Source organism: Heloderma suspectum, chromosome W, assembly GCF_057233095.1.
Source record: "Heloderma suspectum isolate Gila_16-S chromosome W, 16-S_ref, whole genome shotgun sequence".
Taxonomy (NCBI): Eukaryota; Metazoa; Chordata; class Lepidosauria; order Squamata; family Helodermatidae; genus Heloderma; species Heloderma suspectum.
The window spans coordinates 67,605,268-67,620,340 of NC_139475.1; the positions used below are offsets into that span (position 1 = coordinate 67,605,268).

A 15,073-nucleotide genomic window follows, 5' to 3' on the forward strand; every position below is an offset into this window, starting at 1 on the left:
TCTCCGCAATTCAGGTTTTAAAAAGGTGGCATCTCTCAGCAAGGAACAGGGGGTAAGGAGAGGTGTACCCATTTCATATGTCAGTGCAGAAAAGTTGGAAGTCACAGACACTGATTCAGAAGCATGGACCACATGCACTTGTACATACAGAAGCTAGACTACTATAAAAAAAACCCCAATGACAATGGCTTCAGCCCACATGGTACCCATTCTGTAAGCAAAATAATGGCACTTAAACACATGTACACAACTGGTTTGTGGCTGCCTGCAGCTCTATTGTTCGGTTTGGACTGTACTGCCCCCACTGGGTATTTCTAAAAGTATAGCTATTCATACGTTGATACTGGAACTGGGTTCAGGATGGACTGCAAAAGAAATTCTCTCCTGCAGAGTAATTGGCATAAGCTCTTGGAGCTTACATGGGTTTAGAAAAACAGAGTCCTTCACAAATTAATGGGAGGGACAGCTAAAGGGAACCTTTATATTCAGGGGTAGTTTACCTCTGAGTGCCAGATGCATGAGGCAAATAAGGAGGGACACTGCCTTCATGCTGCATATGTAGGCTTCCTGGAAGCAACAGGATGGCCACTATGGGAGAGAAGACGCTGCCCTACATGAGCCTCTACACTGGAGCTGTAGAGCAGCTGTTGCTTCCTCAACTCTTTTTGCCCAGACATATCCCTCTGCTCTCCCCCCACCCCATACTTTCAACCAGACACCAAAGAAACATCCTTGTAGAACTTTTTAAAGTGTTTGTTAACGGTTGGTTTTCCATTTTTTTCTCCATTTTGATTTTTTTTAAAAGAAGCCCCTAACTTCTACGGCTTCAAGGAAGCTTCAGCGAAACTCATATGCCATTACCTGTTTACACTTAAAAAAAAAAAAAAGGCAATAACTTGCACTGCAACAGTCTCTCTTCTGCTCTGGGTCTACACCAGTACAAATCTCATTTCTATTCAGACTCAAAATTACCCTTTGTTTTTTGTTACACAGTTAAAAAATAAAACAAAAACAATTAAGGCTGCAAGATTCATTTTGATGCAAGCCAGACAACACCAGTCAAAACTTACACTTGCTAAGACCAGAAAATGGGGGGGTTAATATGGCCCCAATTGATGTACTTGCATGTTGTCATTTCTGTTGTCCCTTAGAGCCTTCCAAGCCTGTGTGCCTCATTAAAAAAAATCCACAGTGTAACTGGTAGTCCAAGCACGCTCATGCACTTTACATCAACATTTTTTACACCTTCCTGGGACTGGAACTACATTTTTCCCAGCACACCATTTAAGGCTGTATTTTTAAAAAATCTTTGCACCGTTTTGGAAATAAGCTCAAACACTGCATGTATCTAAGCAATCCTATTTTAGTGGAAGTCTCCAGAATCAAGGATTTTTCTGGGTGCCCTCTCCCATCCTCTTGGTTCTCTTTACCATGGCAGAGGCACTGCTGTTATAAAGTTTATAAACTAAGACCAGTAGAGCGAGACGATCTGGTTTTAAGTCCCTTTTCTTCTTCCTGCTTCAAATGGCCACAAAAACATTCAGTCAAAGAAGGCAAGGACTTGGAAAATAGCTCTGACCTGTCCTTAATGTCACAAAATATTTGGAATTAAGTACCGGCCTTGTCAGTAGGTTGAGTGTGGGGTGGGGGGAGATTTGTATCCTTTTCAATTGCCCTTCAGTCAAACATTGCCATAGGGCTGCTGTCCGCCATACAACTCCAAAATGAGAGGACCGGAATCTAAGCCTCACAGTAATGGAGTTGTTGTTTCGGTCAGTTGCTTCCGACTCCTTGTGACTTCATGGACCAGCCCACGCCAGAGCTTTCTGTCGGCCGTGGCCACCCCCAGCTCCCCCAAGGTCGAGTCCGTCACCTCCAGAATATCATCCATCCACCTTGCCCTTGGTCGGCCCCTCTTCCTTTTGCCTTCCCCTTTCCCTAGCATCAGCACCTTCCCCAGGGTGTCCTGTATTCTCATGATGTGGCCAAAGTACTTCAGTTTTGCCTTTAAGATCCTTCCCTCCAGTGAGCAGTCTGGCTTTATTTCCTGGAGGATGGGCTGGTTTGATCTTCTCGCAGTCCAAGGCACTCTCAGAATTTCCCCCAAGCACCACAGTTCAAACGCATCTATCTTCCTTCGCTCAGCCTTCCTTATGGTCCAGCTCTCGCAGCCGTAGGTTACTACGGGGAATACCATTGCTTTCACTATGCGGACCTTTGTTGTCAGCGTGATGTCTCTGCTCTTCACTATTTTATCAAGATTTGTCATTGCTCTCCTCCCAAGAAGGAAACGTCTTCTGATTTCCTGGCTGCAGTCAGCGTCTGCAGTAATCTTTGGGCCTAGAAAGACAAAGTCTGTCACTGCCTCCACGTTTTCTCCCTCTATTTGCCAGTTATCAATCAAGCTGGTTGCCATAATCTTGGTTTTTTTGAGGTTTAACTGCAACCCAGCTTTTGCACTTTCTTCTTTCGCCTTCGTCATGAGGTTCCTCAGCTCCTCCTCTCTTTCAGCCATCAAAGTGGTATCGTCTGCATATCTGAGATTGTTCCAGCGATTTTAACTCCAGCCTTGGCTTCATCAAGCCCAGCACATCGCATGATGTGTTCTGCGTACAGGTTGAATAGGTAGGGTGAGAGTATACAACCCTGCCGTACTCCTTTCCCAATCTTAAACCAGTCTGTTGTTCCGTGGTCTGCTCTTACCGTTGCTACTTGGTCGTTATACAGATTCCTCAGGAGGCAGATAAGATGACTTGGTATCCCCATCCCACCAAGAACTTGCCACAACTTGTTATGATCCACACAGTCAAAGGCTTTAGAATAGTCAATAAAACAGAAATAGATGTTTTTCTGAAACTCCCTGGCTTTCTCCATTATCCAGCAGATGTTGGCAATTTGGTCTCTAGTTCCTCTGCCTTTTCTAAACCCAGCTTGTTTATGGAGTAATAGAGAGACAAGTTCAAATCTAGCTCTATTAAGTGAATGGGATGAGGGGCAGGTAGCAGTCTGGTGGGTAACTGGGGTGGTGGGAGGCACTCATCACATAAGCATGAGGGGTGAATGAAGCCAAGCAGACACAATTTAGCACTAGTAGGGTGTGTGACCAATGCTTAAGACTCCCTGACTTTTGTTTGACACAGCTATCCTTTTTTCAACCCAAAAAGTTACTGTTTTGTTCAGCAGACAGAGGTGCTCCCCTCCCACCCCCAAGTACAGCCCCCACACAACCCTTCCCTGAGCAGATCATTTCACAAATGCCATGATAATATAAAGTGGGGAGAGGGATGAGCATGCTATTCTGGAACAGTGTAGGGCCCCCATCACTTTTTTTTAATGAAAATACGTGTATCGATGAAGAAAGAATGGCACGCCTGCCTTCCCAGGGAAGCAGCTGGCACCTGTAGTGTTGCAGTTGTCAGTCAGAGATGGAGCCGTGCTCTGCTTTGAGCCTGCCTGGCTGCAGAGGGGCAGAGATGTACATAAGTTCAGTCGCTGGTGAGGGGCTCAGCGCCCATAGATAAGCTGTGGCTGAACCAGGTGCATCCTCTCCTATCAAACAGAACAGTGTGTCAGGCCATCAAACCCCTGTCAGTTCTTTTGGGACAAAAACACCTGCAACAGAAATGCTTGCCCACACTCAAAGTGAAGCACCAGAGGGAGAAACCGTGCTTCTCCACCCCACCATGCAAAAGCGAGGAACAGACCTCATGCTACCCATTCCTGCTTCCTCAGCAAAATACATTATGGTTTGAGGACTTTAAAACTTCTGTTGTTGTTTGGCCAAAACAGAGTGCTAAGTCTTGCAGGTGATTCCATTCCAACAATGGTCTCAAAGGGCCCATTTCCACAGAGGGCTGTCCCAATCCCAGGGCTGATCCACATTCAACTGCCAACCTGGCTGGAGAGCTGGGTGTGTGAGTGGATTTTTGAGAAAGTGTGTTTAAAAAAAAAAAAAAAGCAGGCGGGTGGATTGTCCTCACACAATGCATTTGAAAGCTGTCCCACTCCCTTCCCGCGAATGGAAGCTTATACAGTTCCTGATGATGATTTGTTTCCATGAAAGGTGGAAAGGGAGCAACGAGGGTTGTACCCCCAAAGCCACCATTGTAGATCCTGCCAAGGGAAGAGGGTTAGCATGCTGCCCCATACATTGTGGGACGTGGATTGCTCTCTAGCATAGCCTGACCCAGCAGCACTATCCATTTCAGTTTCACTTTGGTTGTAGCAGCTGCTCTCCCTTTCCCACAGTTGTCTTAACAGTGGCTGTTGGGTTATGTTTGGTTGGCAACCGTTCCTGAGATCCAAGACTTTCATGCCCTTGTCCTCCCCCCAACCTGATGAGTGGTTAGGTCTTATTTTACTATTTTCTTTTGCAAACAAACATCTAAAATCTGATCATTTCAAGACACATTTCGCTTGTATTGCTACAAAAAGTGCATTGAGAAATGGGGGGGGGGGAGAGTGTAAACAAGCTACCCCACTCCCTCCCCTGTACACATACATGCACACACCCCATTTTGCCCCCCACCATGCTCAAGCCCCCCCCCCACACACACACACAACACACCAGAACATCAGCAATGACACTGTTGGCATGGCCGGGGGGAATGGAACCCAGGAAAGGGCAAAGAAAGCAAACAGGAGATCCTTTTAAGGAAAGAAAAAGTAAGATTTTTGCATCGCTACAAAAAGGAGAACAAAGTTTGCCCCACGGTTCAGGCACAAGGGCTAAGATGCAATTTTTAAATTAAGAGACATGGATGCAACGGCAGGGAGGTGTGGGGGGAATGCTTGCAGCTGCTTTTCTCAGGATCATCGCTTTGCTTCTTCTAAAGGTAAACGCATGTAACTGATTCCCATTTTTTGTTTTCTTCCAAAAACTAATAAAAAAACCAAAGTGGGGAAAAGAGGGGGAGAAAACTGACAAGTGGGAGGGCTGTTGCATAAATAGTTAATGCTTTTTCTGCGGACAGGACGGCAAGGAGGATGTGAGCGCCATCAGCAAGGAAGTCCAACGTGCTTTTCGTTTTCCTGCCAGTGGGTCCCCAACTCCATTCGTGTCTCTTGGGAGGAAGGGCAAACGAAACACGCAGTCCGGTGTGCGGGGCTGGGGAAAACCCCTGGGCAAGCCCGTCAGCGGAGCCAAAGCAGCTCGTGCCCCCACCTGCTAGCAAACTGGGGCAGGGGAAGACAGAAGCCTGTTCCCCATACAATTAAGGAATCAAGATCCATTATCCACAGCGAGGAAGGAAAGAAGATGCAGTCCTGAACGGATCCTGGCCTTGGCCAATGGGAGTATTTCACTTGTGGCGCTGGATGGTTTTCCTCTTCTTCCTCTTGAAGAAACAGCAGCACCTAAGAAGAAAGACCGCCACCACCATCATCATCATTTTTAAGAGCCTCCCTTTTTAATCTGCAGAAAACCCAAAACCATTTACAGCAGGGATGGAGAACCTCCTCCTAACCCTGCTCCCTGTAGGGTAGGAAGGAAAGGAATCTCCACAGTTACCTCCCATCAATCATGGCAGATGACCGCGGGGATTCCGCTGTGTGCTGTTCCCCTCCCAGGTGCAGCACTGTTCCACCCTGGGCCTCGGTTAGGGCAGCTTCACCAGCCAGGCAAAGCCCATGCACAGTGAAAGGGCCAGTTGAGGAGATGCAGCCAGTGCTTCAATCAGGGACCAAATGACATTCAGGGGGCAGAGCTCACTGGTGTCATTTGGCCCGTGGAGGGTTGGGATGTCATCCAGTCCTCCACCCAAAAATAGTTCCCCACCCCTAATTCACAGGCTATGTTGCCAAACATGCAGCCGTGAAGAATGGGGGGCGGGGGGGGAGGGGGCTTTGACTGTAAAGCCCCATGCTCCTCAGATAAGAAAAGACCGAGTCAGATCAAGCCTGCACTTTTAGTTTTACACTAAAAGCCAAGCCTCAATTCTGAATGTGGAGTGGCGTCACTCTCCAACTTGGCATTGCTATGGTGAAAACCCTCCATATTGTGCCTCAGCAGAAATTTCATTTAATGTCTCCTGCCCTTCAACAGAATTTATCAGGGTGGCTTATAAACCTCCAAATCATCATAAAATACAACATTACAAAAAGGGCAATAACAAGTGCAGAAAAGCAGATCAAATGCAAAGCTAGAATGTACATGTGTGTCTGTTTGAAGCAGGGGTGGGCAACTTGTAGCCCTCCAGATGTTTTGGCAACCAACTCCCATAATCCTTCACCATTGGCTATGCTGGGTAAGGCTGATGGGAGTTTTAGGCCAAAACTTCTAGAGGGCCACAAGTTGCTCACCCCAGTAAAGCCTGGGAAAATAAAAAGATCTGCTACACTGAGAAGGCGCTCTTTCTCCCCAGTCGCCAGCCATCACATCTCTCTACGTGCTGTGAGAATGGGCTGAGACTAGCATAAGAGAAAGGTGTTAAACTAGGAGTGGGCCCAGGGAGGCTTAAAGGGGGGTTAGGAATTTTAGTATTTACTGCATTGAGGGCTAAGTGCACCTTATTACAGCCACTGAATCAACAGGCTATGGCAATACTTATTAAATTACGCTCTGTTGCTATACTGGTGGTAAATATGTATCTCCCCCCACAACAAAGAAAGATGACCACCACAATGATCTGGGCTGATTCAGAACATTACCTCAAAGATCTAATAGCAGACAGTGTTGTAGATAAGGTCCTTTTAGGGGGAGATTTTAACGCCAGACTGGGCCCAAATGATCATTTTCTTTATGCTAAATGTAAGGTGCCTATTGCTGACAAGGAGGAAGAACATCTCTATTCCCATTATCCTCGCTTCTCTAAAGGTGGCACAGCAAACTATGCTGGTATATGCCTTGCTAGAATGGCTGAAAGACTGAATTTTACTATTTTGAATGGATCTACCTTAGGAGATTATCCAGGGGATTTTACATTCATGGCTGGAACAAGACATAGTACTATCGACTACATGTTAACAAATGAAAGTTTACTCCCTTTTGTTAAGAACTTTCAGGTGCTACCCAGATTTGTGGGAGACCACTTACCACTGCTGCTCCATATGGCTCCTTTAGAACACCAGTTGTATCTTAAGATCCAGTCTGGGGCTTATATAACACCTACCCAGCAATTGGGGTGTCATGCTAAATGGTCACCCCTACTCAAGCAGAAGCTGAAGGCAGCTTTAGAGGATGAAGGCATGTTAGAGTGCCGCACAGCTATAGTGGAAAGGCCAGTGGGGCAGGAGCCAATAACCGCCTACAATAACTTATTGCGGTTATTGAATCCAGTACTGACACACGATGCTGATTTACAGATGAAAAGAGTAAGTAGGCATTCAAAGCAGTGGGTTGATATGGAATGCTGGGAAGCAAAAAAGGCGCTCAATTCTGCATATTACTCTTATAAGGCTGCAGCAAGGTCAGATGTCTCAAGCCTTCTTAATCAACTACTAGAGAAAAAGAGAGCTTATAAACAGATAGTGGCCCAGAAGAAGAAAGATGACACCAAAGCAACATGGATACAGCTTATACAGGCAGCCAGAGACAAGAACTCTTCAGTCTTCTGGAAACTGACATCAACATTTTCACCTAAGGATGCCTCCCCTTTAGATTCCTTAATCACACCCAATGTTTGGGAAGCATACTTCCAGAAGATACATGTTGAGGCCGCTTGTGAATTTCGTAGAGAGAAGGTGGTTGAACTCCCTGAATGGTCTCCAGTTTCTGATAAAGAAATTAAGTCACTGATTAATCAACTTAAGAGAGGGAAAGCCCCTGGTATCGATAATATTCCTCCTGAACTTTTGAAAACCAACATTGATTGGTGGGCTCCCTCCTTGGCGTCGTTATTTACTTATATTGATTATTCAGGGCATATCCCAAAGGACTTCAGCAAAGGAGATAGTTACCTTGTCGTGGTGCTGGAGCTTGAGCACCTCAGTGACGTCATGAGCTAAACCGTGAAGGGGCACCCAAGACGGGAAGGTCATGGCAGAGAGGTCAGACTAAATACAATCCCTGGGGAAGGAAACGGAAACCCACCCCAGTATTCTTGCCGTGGAAACTAAATGGATCAGTACAACCAGAGATACGTTGGTATACCATCGGAGGATGGGACTCCCAGGTCGGAAGATGGTCAAAATGCTACTGGGGAGGAACAGAGGATAAGTTCAACTAGCCCCAGATGTGATGATGCGGCTAGCTCAAAGCCGAAAGGATGGCTAGCGGCCAACGGTGCTGGTGGTGAACGACGACTCCAATGTTCTAAAGATCAACACACCATAGGAACCTGGAATGTACGATCTATGAGCCAGGGCAAATTGGATGTGGTTATTGGGGAGATGTCAAGATTAAACATAGACATTTTGGGTGTCAGTGAACTGAAATGGACTGGAATGGGCCACTTCACATCAAATGACCACCAGATCTACTACTGTGGACAAGAGGACCACAGAAGAAATGGAGTAGCCTTCATAATTAATAATGAAGTGGCTAAAGCAGTGCTTGGATACAATCCAAAAAATGACAGAATGATCTCAATTCGAATTCAGGGTAAGCCATTTAACATCACAGTGATCCAAATATACGGCCCAACCACAGATGCTGAAGAAGCAGAAGTAGATCAGTTCTATGAGGATCTGCAGCACCTACTGGATAGTATGCCAAACAAAGATGTTATTTTCATTACATGAGACTGGAATGCTAAGGTGGGCAGTCAAACAACACCTGGAGTTACAGGCAAGCATGGTCTGGGAGAACAAAATGAAGCAGGGCATAGGCTGATAGAATTTTGCCAAGACAACTCACTGCGCATGAGAAACACTCTCTTCCAACAACCTAAGAGACGACTATACATGGACTTCACCAGGCGGTCGACACCGAAATCAGATTGACTACATCCTTCGTAGCCAAAGGTGGCGGACATCTATGCAGTCAGTAAAAACAAGACCTGGAGCTGATTGTAGTTCAGATCACGAACTTCTTATTGCACAATTTAGAATCAGACTAAAGAGAATAGGGAAGGCCCACAGATCAGTTAGGTATGAGCTCACTAATATTCCTAATGAATATGCAGTGGAGGTGAAGAATAGATTTAAGGGACTGGATTTAGTAGATAGGGTCCCGGAAGAACTATGGACGGAAGTTCGCAACATTGTTCAGCAGGAGGCGGCAACAAAAAACGTCCCAAAGAAAAAGAAAACCAAGAAGGCAAGATGGCTGTCTGCTGCTGAGACCCTGGAAGCAGCCCAAGAAAGAAGGAAAGCAAAAGGCAACAGTGATAGGGGGAGATATGCCCAATTAAATGCAAAATTCCAGAGGTTAGCCAGAAGAGATAAGGAATTATTTTTAAACAAGCAATGCGTGGAAGCGGAAGAAGATAACAGAATAGGAAGGACAAGAGACCTCTTCCAGAAAGTTAGAAACATCGCAGGTAAATTCCAGGCAAAAGTGGGTATGATCAAAAACAAAGATGGCAAGGACCTAACAGAAGCAGAAGAGAGCAAGACAAGGTGGCAAGAATATACGGAAGATCTGTATAGGAAGGATAATAATATCGGGGATAGATTCGACGGTGTGGTCAGTGAGCTAGAGCCAGACATCCTGAATAGTGAGATTGAATGGGCCTTAAGAAGCGTTGCTAATAACAAGGCAGCAGGAGATGACAGTACCCCAGCTGGACTGTTTAAAATCTTGCAAGATGATGCTGTCAAGGTGATGCATGCCATATGCCAGCAAATTTGGAAAACACAAGAATGGCCAATAGATTGGAAAAAATCAACCTATATCCCCATACCAAAAAAGGGAAGCACCAAAGAATGTTCAAACTATCGAACAGTGGCACTTATTTCACATGCCAGTAAGGTAATGCTCCAGATCTTGCAAGGTAGACTCCAGCAATTCATGGAACGAGAATTGCCAGATGTACAAGCTGGGTTTAGAAAAGGCAGAGGAACTAGGAACCAAATTGCCACTATCCGCCGGATAATGGAGAAAGCCAGGGAGTTTCAGAAAAACATGTATTTCTGTTTTATTGACTATTCTAAAGCCTTTGACTGTGTGGATCATAACAAATTGCGGCAAGTACTTGGTGGGATGGGGATACCAAGTCGTCTTGTCTGCCTCCTGAGGAATCTGTATAACGACCAAGTAGCAACGGTAAGAACAGACCACGGAACAACGGACTGGTTTAAGACTGGGAAAGGAGTACGGCAGGGTTGTATACTCTCACCCTACCTATTCAACCTGTACGCAGAACACATCATGCGACGTGCTGGGCTTGATGAAGCCAAGGCTGGAGTTAAAATTGCTGGAAGAAACATTAACAATCTCAGATATGCAGATGATACCACTTGGATGGCTGAAAGCGAGGAGGAGCTGAGGAACCTCATGACAAAGGTGAAAGAAGAAAGTGCAAAAGCTGGGTTGCAGTTCGAAAAAACTGCAACCTCAAAAAAACCAAGATTATGGCAACCAGTTTGATTGATAACTGGCAAATAGAGGGAGAAAACGTGGAGGCAGTGACAGGCTTTGTCTTTCTAGGCCCAAAGATTACTGCAGACGCTGACTGCAGCCAGGAAATCAGAAGACGTTTACTCCTTGGGAGGAGAGCAATGACAAATCTTGATAAAATAGTGAAGAGCAGAGACATCACACTGACAACAAAGGTCCGCATAGTAAAAGCAATGGCATTCCCCGTAGTAACCTACGGCTGCGAGAGCTGGACCATAAGGAAGGCTGAGCGAAGGAAGATAGATGCTTTTGAACTGTGGTGCTGGAGGGAAATTCTGAGAGTGCCTTGGACTGCAAGAAGATCAAACCAGCCCATCCTCCAGGAAATGAAGCCAGACTGCTCACTTGAGGGAATGATATTAAAGGGAAAACTGAAGTACTTTGGCCACATCATGAGAAGACAGGACACCCTGGGGAAGGTGCTGATGCTAGGGAAAGGGGAAGGCAAAAGGAAGAGGGGCCGACCAAGGGCAAGGTGGATGGATTATATTCTGGAGGTGACAGACTCGACCTTGGGGGAGCTGGGGGTGGCGACGGCCGACAGGAAGCTCTGGCTGGTCCATGAAGTCACGAAGAGTCGGAAGCGACTGACCGAATAAACAACAAATCCCAAAGGAATGGAGACAGGCGATAATAATTCCAATTTTTAAGAGAGGGAGGAGGAATGATCCAGCCAATTATAGACCAATTAGCCTGCTCAGCATAATTGGCAAACTTTATGCAAGCCACTTGTTAGATAAACTTAAATTATGGATTGAACAGGAAAATCCATTGGCAGAGGAGCAGGCTGGATTTAGGGAGGGTAGTTCAATTCAGGGTCACAGCTTAATTCTGCAACATTTAATAGAGAAGTATGGGGCTAAAACCACAGTTTCATTATATGCAGCATTCATCGATCTTAAGACTGCATTTGACTCTATATCTAGAGAAAGATTATGGGAAAAACTTGAAGTCACATCCATCGATCGAAGGCTTTTATATTTAATACGAGCCCTGATAGGCGGGAGCGAGGGGGCATGTGTCCACCTGATGGAGGCAGTGGGGGGAGTGTTGGGGGCCAGAACATACCGAGGCTGGGCGGCAGGCGCTGGCGGAGCGCGAGGGGCAGGCCATGCCAGGTAAGGGGAACAAGGGAAAGATGTGTAGTATCTGTCCCCTGCTCCAGGCCTGTCCAGAGCCAAAGGATGGTTGGGGGAGGCGTGACCCCATCTCATGGCCTTCGTTTGCTTTTCTGCAATGCCGGGTCTGTTACCCAGAAAACCTCCCTCATCCATGACATGATCCGCAATGAGCGTGCGGACCTGACATGTATTACGGAGACCTGGCTGGCCGAGGCTGCTGCTCCAACCCTTGCAGCCATGTGTCCAGCTGGATTTTCGTATGCACAGCAGCCGAGGGCTGGGGATCAGGGAGGGGGAGTGGCTGATATCTACCAAGAGTCCTTGGTCTTCACCAGACCCCCTCTCCGGGAGACCAAGGTTGCTGAGTGCATGTACAGGAGGTTGGGCCCGAAGGGCGGTCTGGGGATTCTGCTCGTGTACCGTCCACCCCGCTGCACGACTGACTCCCTGGCCGAGGCGCTTGAGGTGGTCTCTGATGTGCGTGTGCAGTCCCCTAACTTACTGGTGTTGGGGGACTTCAACGTACATTCGGAGGCCATCCTCACAGGAGCACCTCGGGACTTCATGGAGACCATGGCCTCCTGGGAGCTGCACCATATTCTAACTGGGCCCACCCATGTAGCCGGTCATGCACTAGACCTTGTGTTTGCTTCTGGAGAAGCGGGAAGTGATCTGGAAGTCGGGGGTATATCCACCACCCCCTTGTCATGGTCAGATCACTATCTGATGACGTTGGACTTCTTGGTTCCACAACCCCTCCGCAGGGGTGGAGGACCCATTAAAATGGTCCGCCCCAGGCGTCTTATGGATCCAAATGGATTCCTGAATGCGCTTGGGGATTCTCTGGGGCATGCCAACGGCCACTCGGTCGAGGCCCTGGTGGGTGGCTGGAATGCTGCCATCACTGGGGCATTAGATCAGGTGGCTCCGAAACACCCTCTCCCCCTGAACAGGGCTCGGACTGCACCATGGTTCAATCCCCGGTTACGAGCTCTGAAACAGGAGGTGAGACGGCTAGAGCGCCGGTGGCGGAAGTCTCGCTCCAAAGACGATCAGACACAGGCTAGAGCTGTATCTTCAGCCTATCACGTGGCGGTGAAGGCAGCAAAAAAGGAATATTATGCTGCCTCCATCGCGTCTGCAGAGTGCTGTCCCAGGAGGCTGTTCCAAGTGGTCCGGAGCCTGGTCGGTCCTGTGGCTCCGGAACCACTGGAGCATTCTAAGGCCTCCTGTGAGGCCTTGGCAAGGCACTTTGCAGATAAAATTGATCGGATTAGGTGTGTTACTCTGCATGCTGTGGATACAGTTAGTGAGCAAGAGGCAGCCTGTGGCAAACCGGTTTTGTGGGATCGGTTCCAGCTTCTTCCTCCTGATGAAGTGGACAAGGTGCTTTCATCGGTACGGCCGACCACCTGCTTACTTGATCCTTGCCCATCTTGGCTCATTATGGGCTGCAGAGAGAGACTGGGTGAGGGGATCAGGGCGGTGGTGAACGCCTCCCTTGAGGAGGGGGTGATGCCATCAGCCCTCAAGGAGGCAGTGATAAGACTGCTCTTAAAGAAGCCCTCCTTGGATCCTCAAGTTCTGAACAACTTTCGCCCAGTCTCAAATCTGCCATTTTGGGGCAAGGTGATTGAGCGGGTGGTGGCAGTGCAGTTGAAGGCACACTTGGAAGAAACTGATTATCTAGACCCATTTAAGTCGGGCTTCAGGCCTGGGCATGGGACAGAAACGGCCTTGGTCGCCTTGGTAGATGATATGAGGAGGGCTCTGGATAGGCGCAAATGCTCCTTCCTTGTTCTCCTCGACCACTCAGCGGCTTTTGATACCATTGACCACGGTATCCTCCTGGACCGCCTGGAGGGGTTGGGCACTGGAGACACCATATTGCGGTGGTTCCGGTCCTTCCTCTCCGGCAGGTACCAGAGGGTAGCACTGGGAGAGGAGGTTTCGGACCCGTGGCCACTTACTTGTGGGGTGCCACAGGGTTCCATCCTCTCCCCGATGCTATTTAACGTCTAGGTGAAGCCGCTGGGGGCGATCATCAGGAGGTTTGGGGTGCAGTGTCATCAATATGCGGATGACATGCAGCTCTACCTCTCGTTTAAATCTTCACCAAGGTTGGCCGTGGAAACCCTGTCCAAATGTCTGGAGACAGTGAGTGGCTGGATGGGGAGGAATAGGCTGAAGCTGAACCCTGACAAGACCGAGGTACTTTTGGTGGGAGACAAGAGGAGGCTGGGGGATGTTGACCTGGTGTTGAATGGGGTATGGCTACCCTTGAAAGACCAGGTCCGCAGCCTGGGGGTCATTTTGGACTCCCAGCTGTCCATGGAGGCTCAGGTGTCAGCTGTGAGCTGGACAGCGCTGTATCAACTCCATCTGATACGGCAGCTGCGCCCCTTCCTTCCCGACCATCTGCTCCCATCGGTAGTACATGCCCTGGGCTCCTCTCGTTTAGACTACTGTAAAGCGCTCTACGTGGGGTTACCCTTGAAGACGGTTCGGAAACTGCAGCTGGCACAGAACGCGGCAGCTCGCCTGATTAAAGGCAGCCGCCAACGAGATCACATCACTCCAGCGCTGAAGGAGTTGCACTGGTTACCAGTTGTTTTCCGGGCCAAATTCAAGGTGTTGGTTTTGACCTTTAAAACCCTATATGGTTCCGGCCCAGCCTATCTTAAGGAGCGCCTCCAGCACCACCAGACAGGCCGCTTAACAAGATCAGCCTCGGATGGCCTTCTCCCTGTCCCATCAGCCAGGACAGCTAGACTGGTGGGGACGAGGGAGAGGACCTTTTCTGTGGTGGCCCCCACTCTGTGGAACTCCCTCCCTAGGGAACTCCATCATGCCCCCTCTTTAATGAGCTTTCATCATGCATTAAAAACGTGGTTGTTCAGGCGGGCATTTGGGGTGGGTTAGGGTATTTTAGAAAATGTTTTTATTGTAGAATTTTATTGTTTTAAACTGTTTTATTGTATGTTGTACATCGCCCAGAGTGGCTGGGTGACCAGCCAGATGGGTGATTAATAAACTTAATAATAAATAAATAAATAAATAAATATATTCCAACACATCTTTGAAAGTCAGATACAATAGGATTGGACATCTTACCAACTCCATTATAACATCAAAGGGAGTGAAACAAGGATGTGTTTTGGCACCCTTATTATTCACTTCTTACATTAACGACATGATCAGCAGTCTAAATACCCCTGACATATTCCCCCCCACTTTAGCCGATAGAAAGATTCCTGCACTCTTATATGCAGATGACACGGTATTACTCTCCAGAACTCCTGTGGGTCTCAGAGGAGCCCTACGGGCATTTAGTCTCTATTGTAATGAGAATCAGTTGAAGGTTAACTACCAAAAAACAAAGATTATGTCTTTTGGGAAGCGTCCTAAAATTAGGATATGGAGCATTAATGGATACAAAGTGGAGCAGGTGATG

The 15,073-nt window shown here is 47.6% G+C and overlaps 1 protein-coding gene across 4 annotated transcripts in view; it reads right to left on the reverse strand.

Moving 5' to 3' along the window:
* Nucleotides 1-4,544: 4,544 nt before the first annotated feature.
* The window catches only part of LOC146334130 (casein kinase I), a 74,034-nt gene continuing 63,505 nt past the window's right edge, over nucleotides 4,545-15,073 (reverse strand). For all 4 annotated transcript variants that reach the window (XM_084825265.1, XM_084825262.1, XM_084825260.1 and 1 more), the window contains one exon: nucleotides 4,545-5,355. In XM_084825265.1, the coding sequence (XP_084681391.1) occupies nucleotides 5,301-5,355 (55 nt within the window). In that variant the 3' untranslated portion in view covers nucleotides 4,545-5,300. The remainder of the gene's footprint in view (nucleotides 5,356-15,073) is intronic.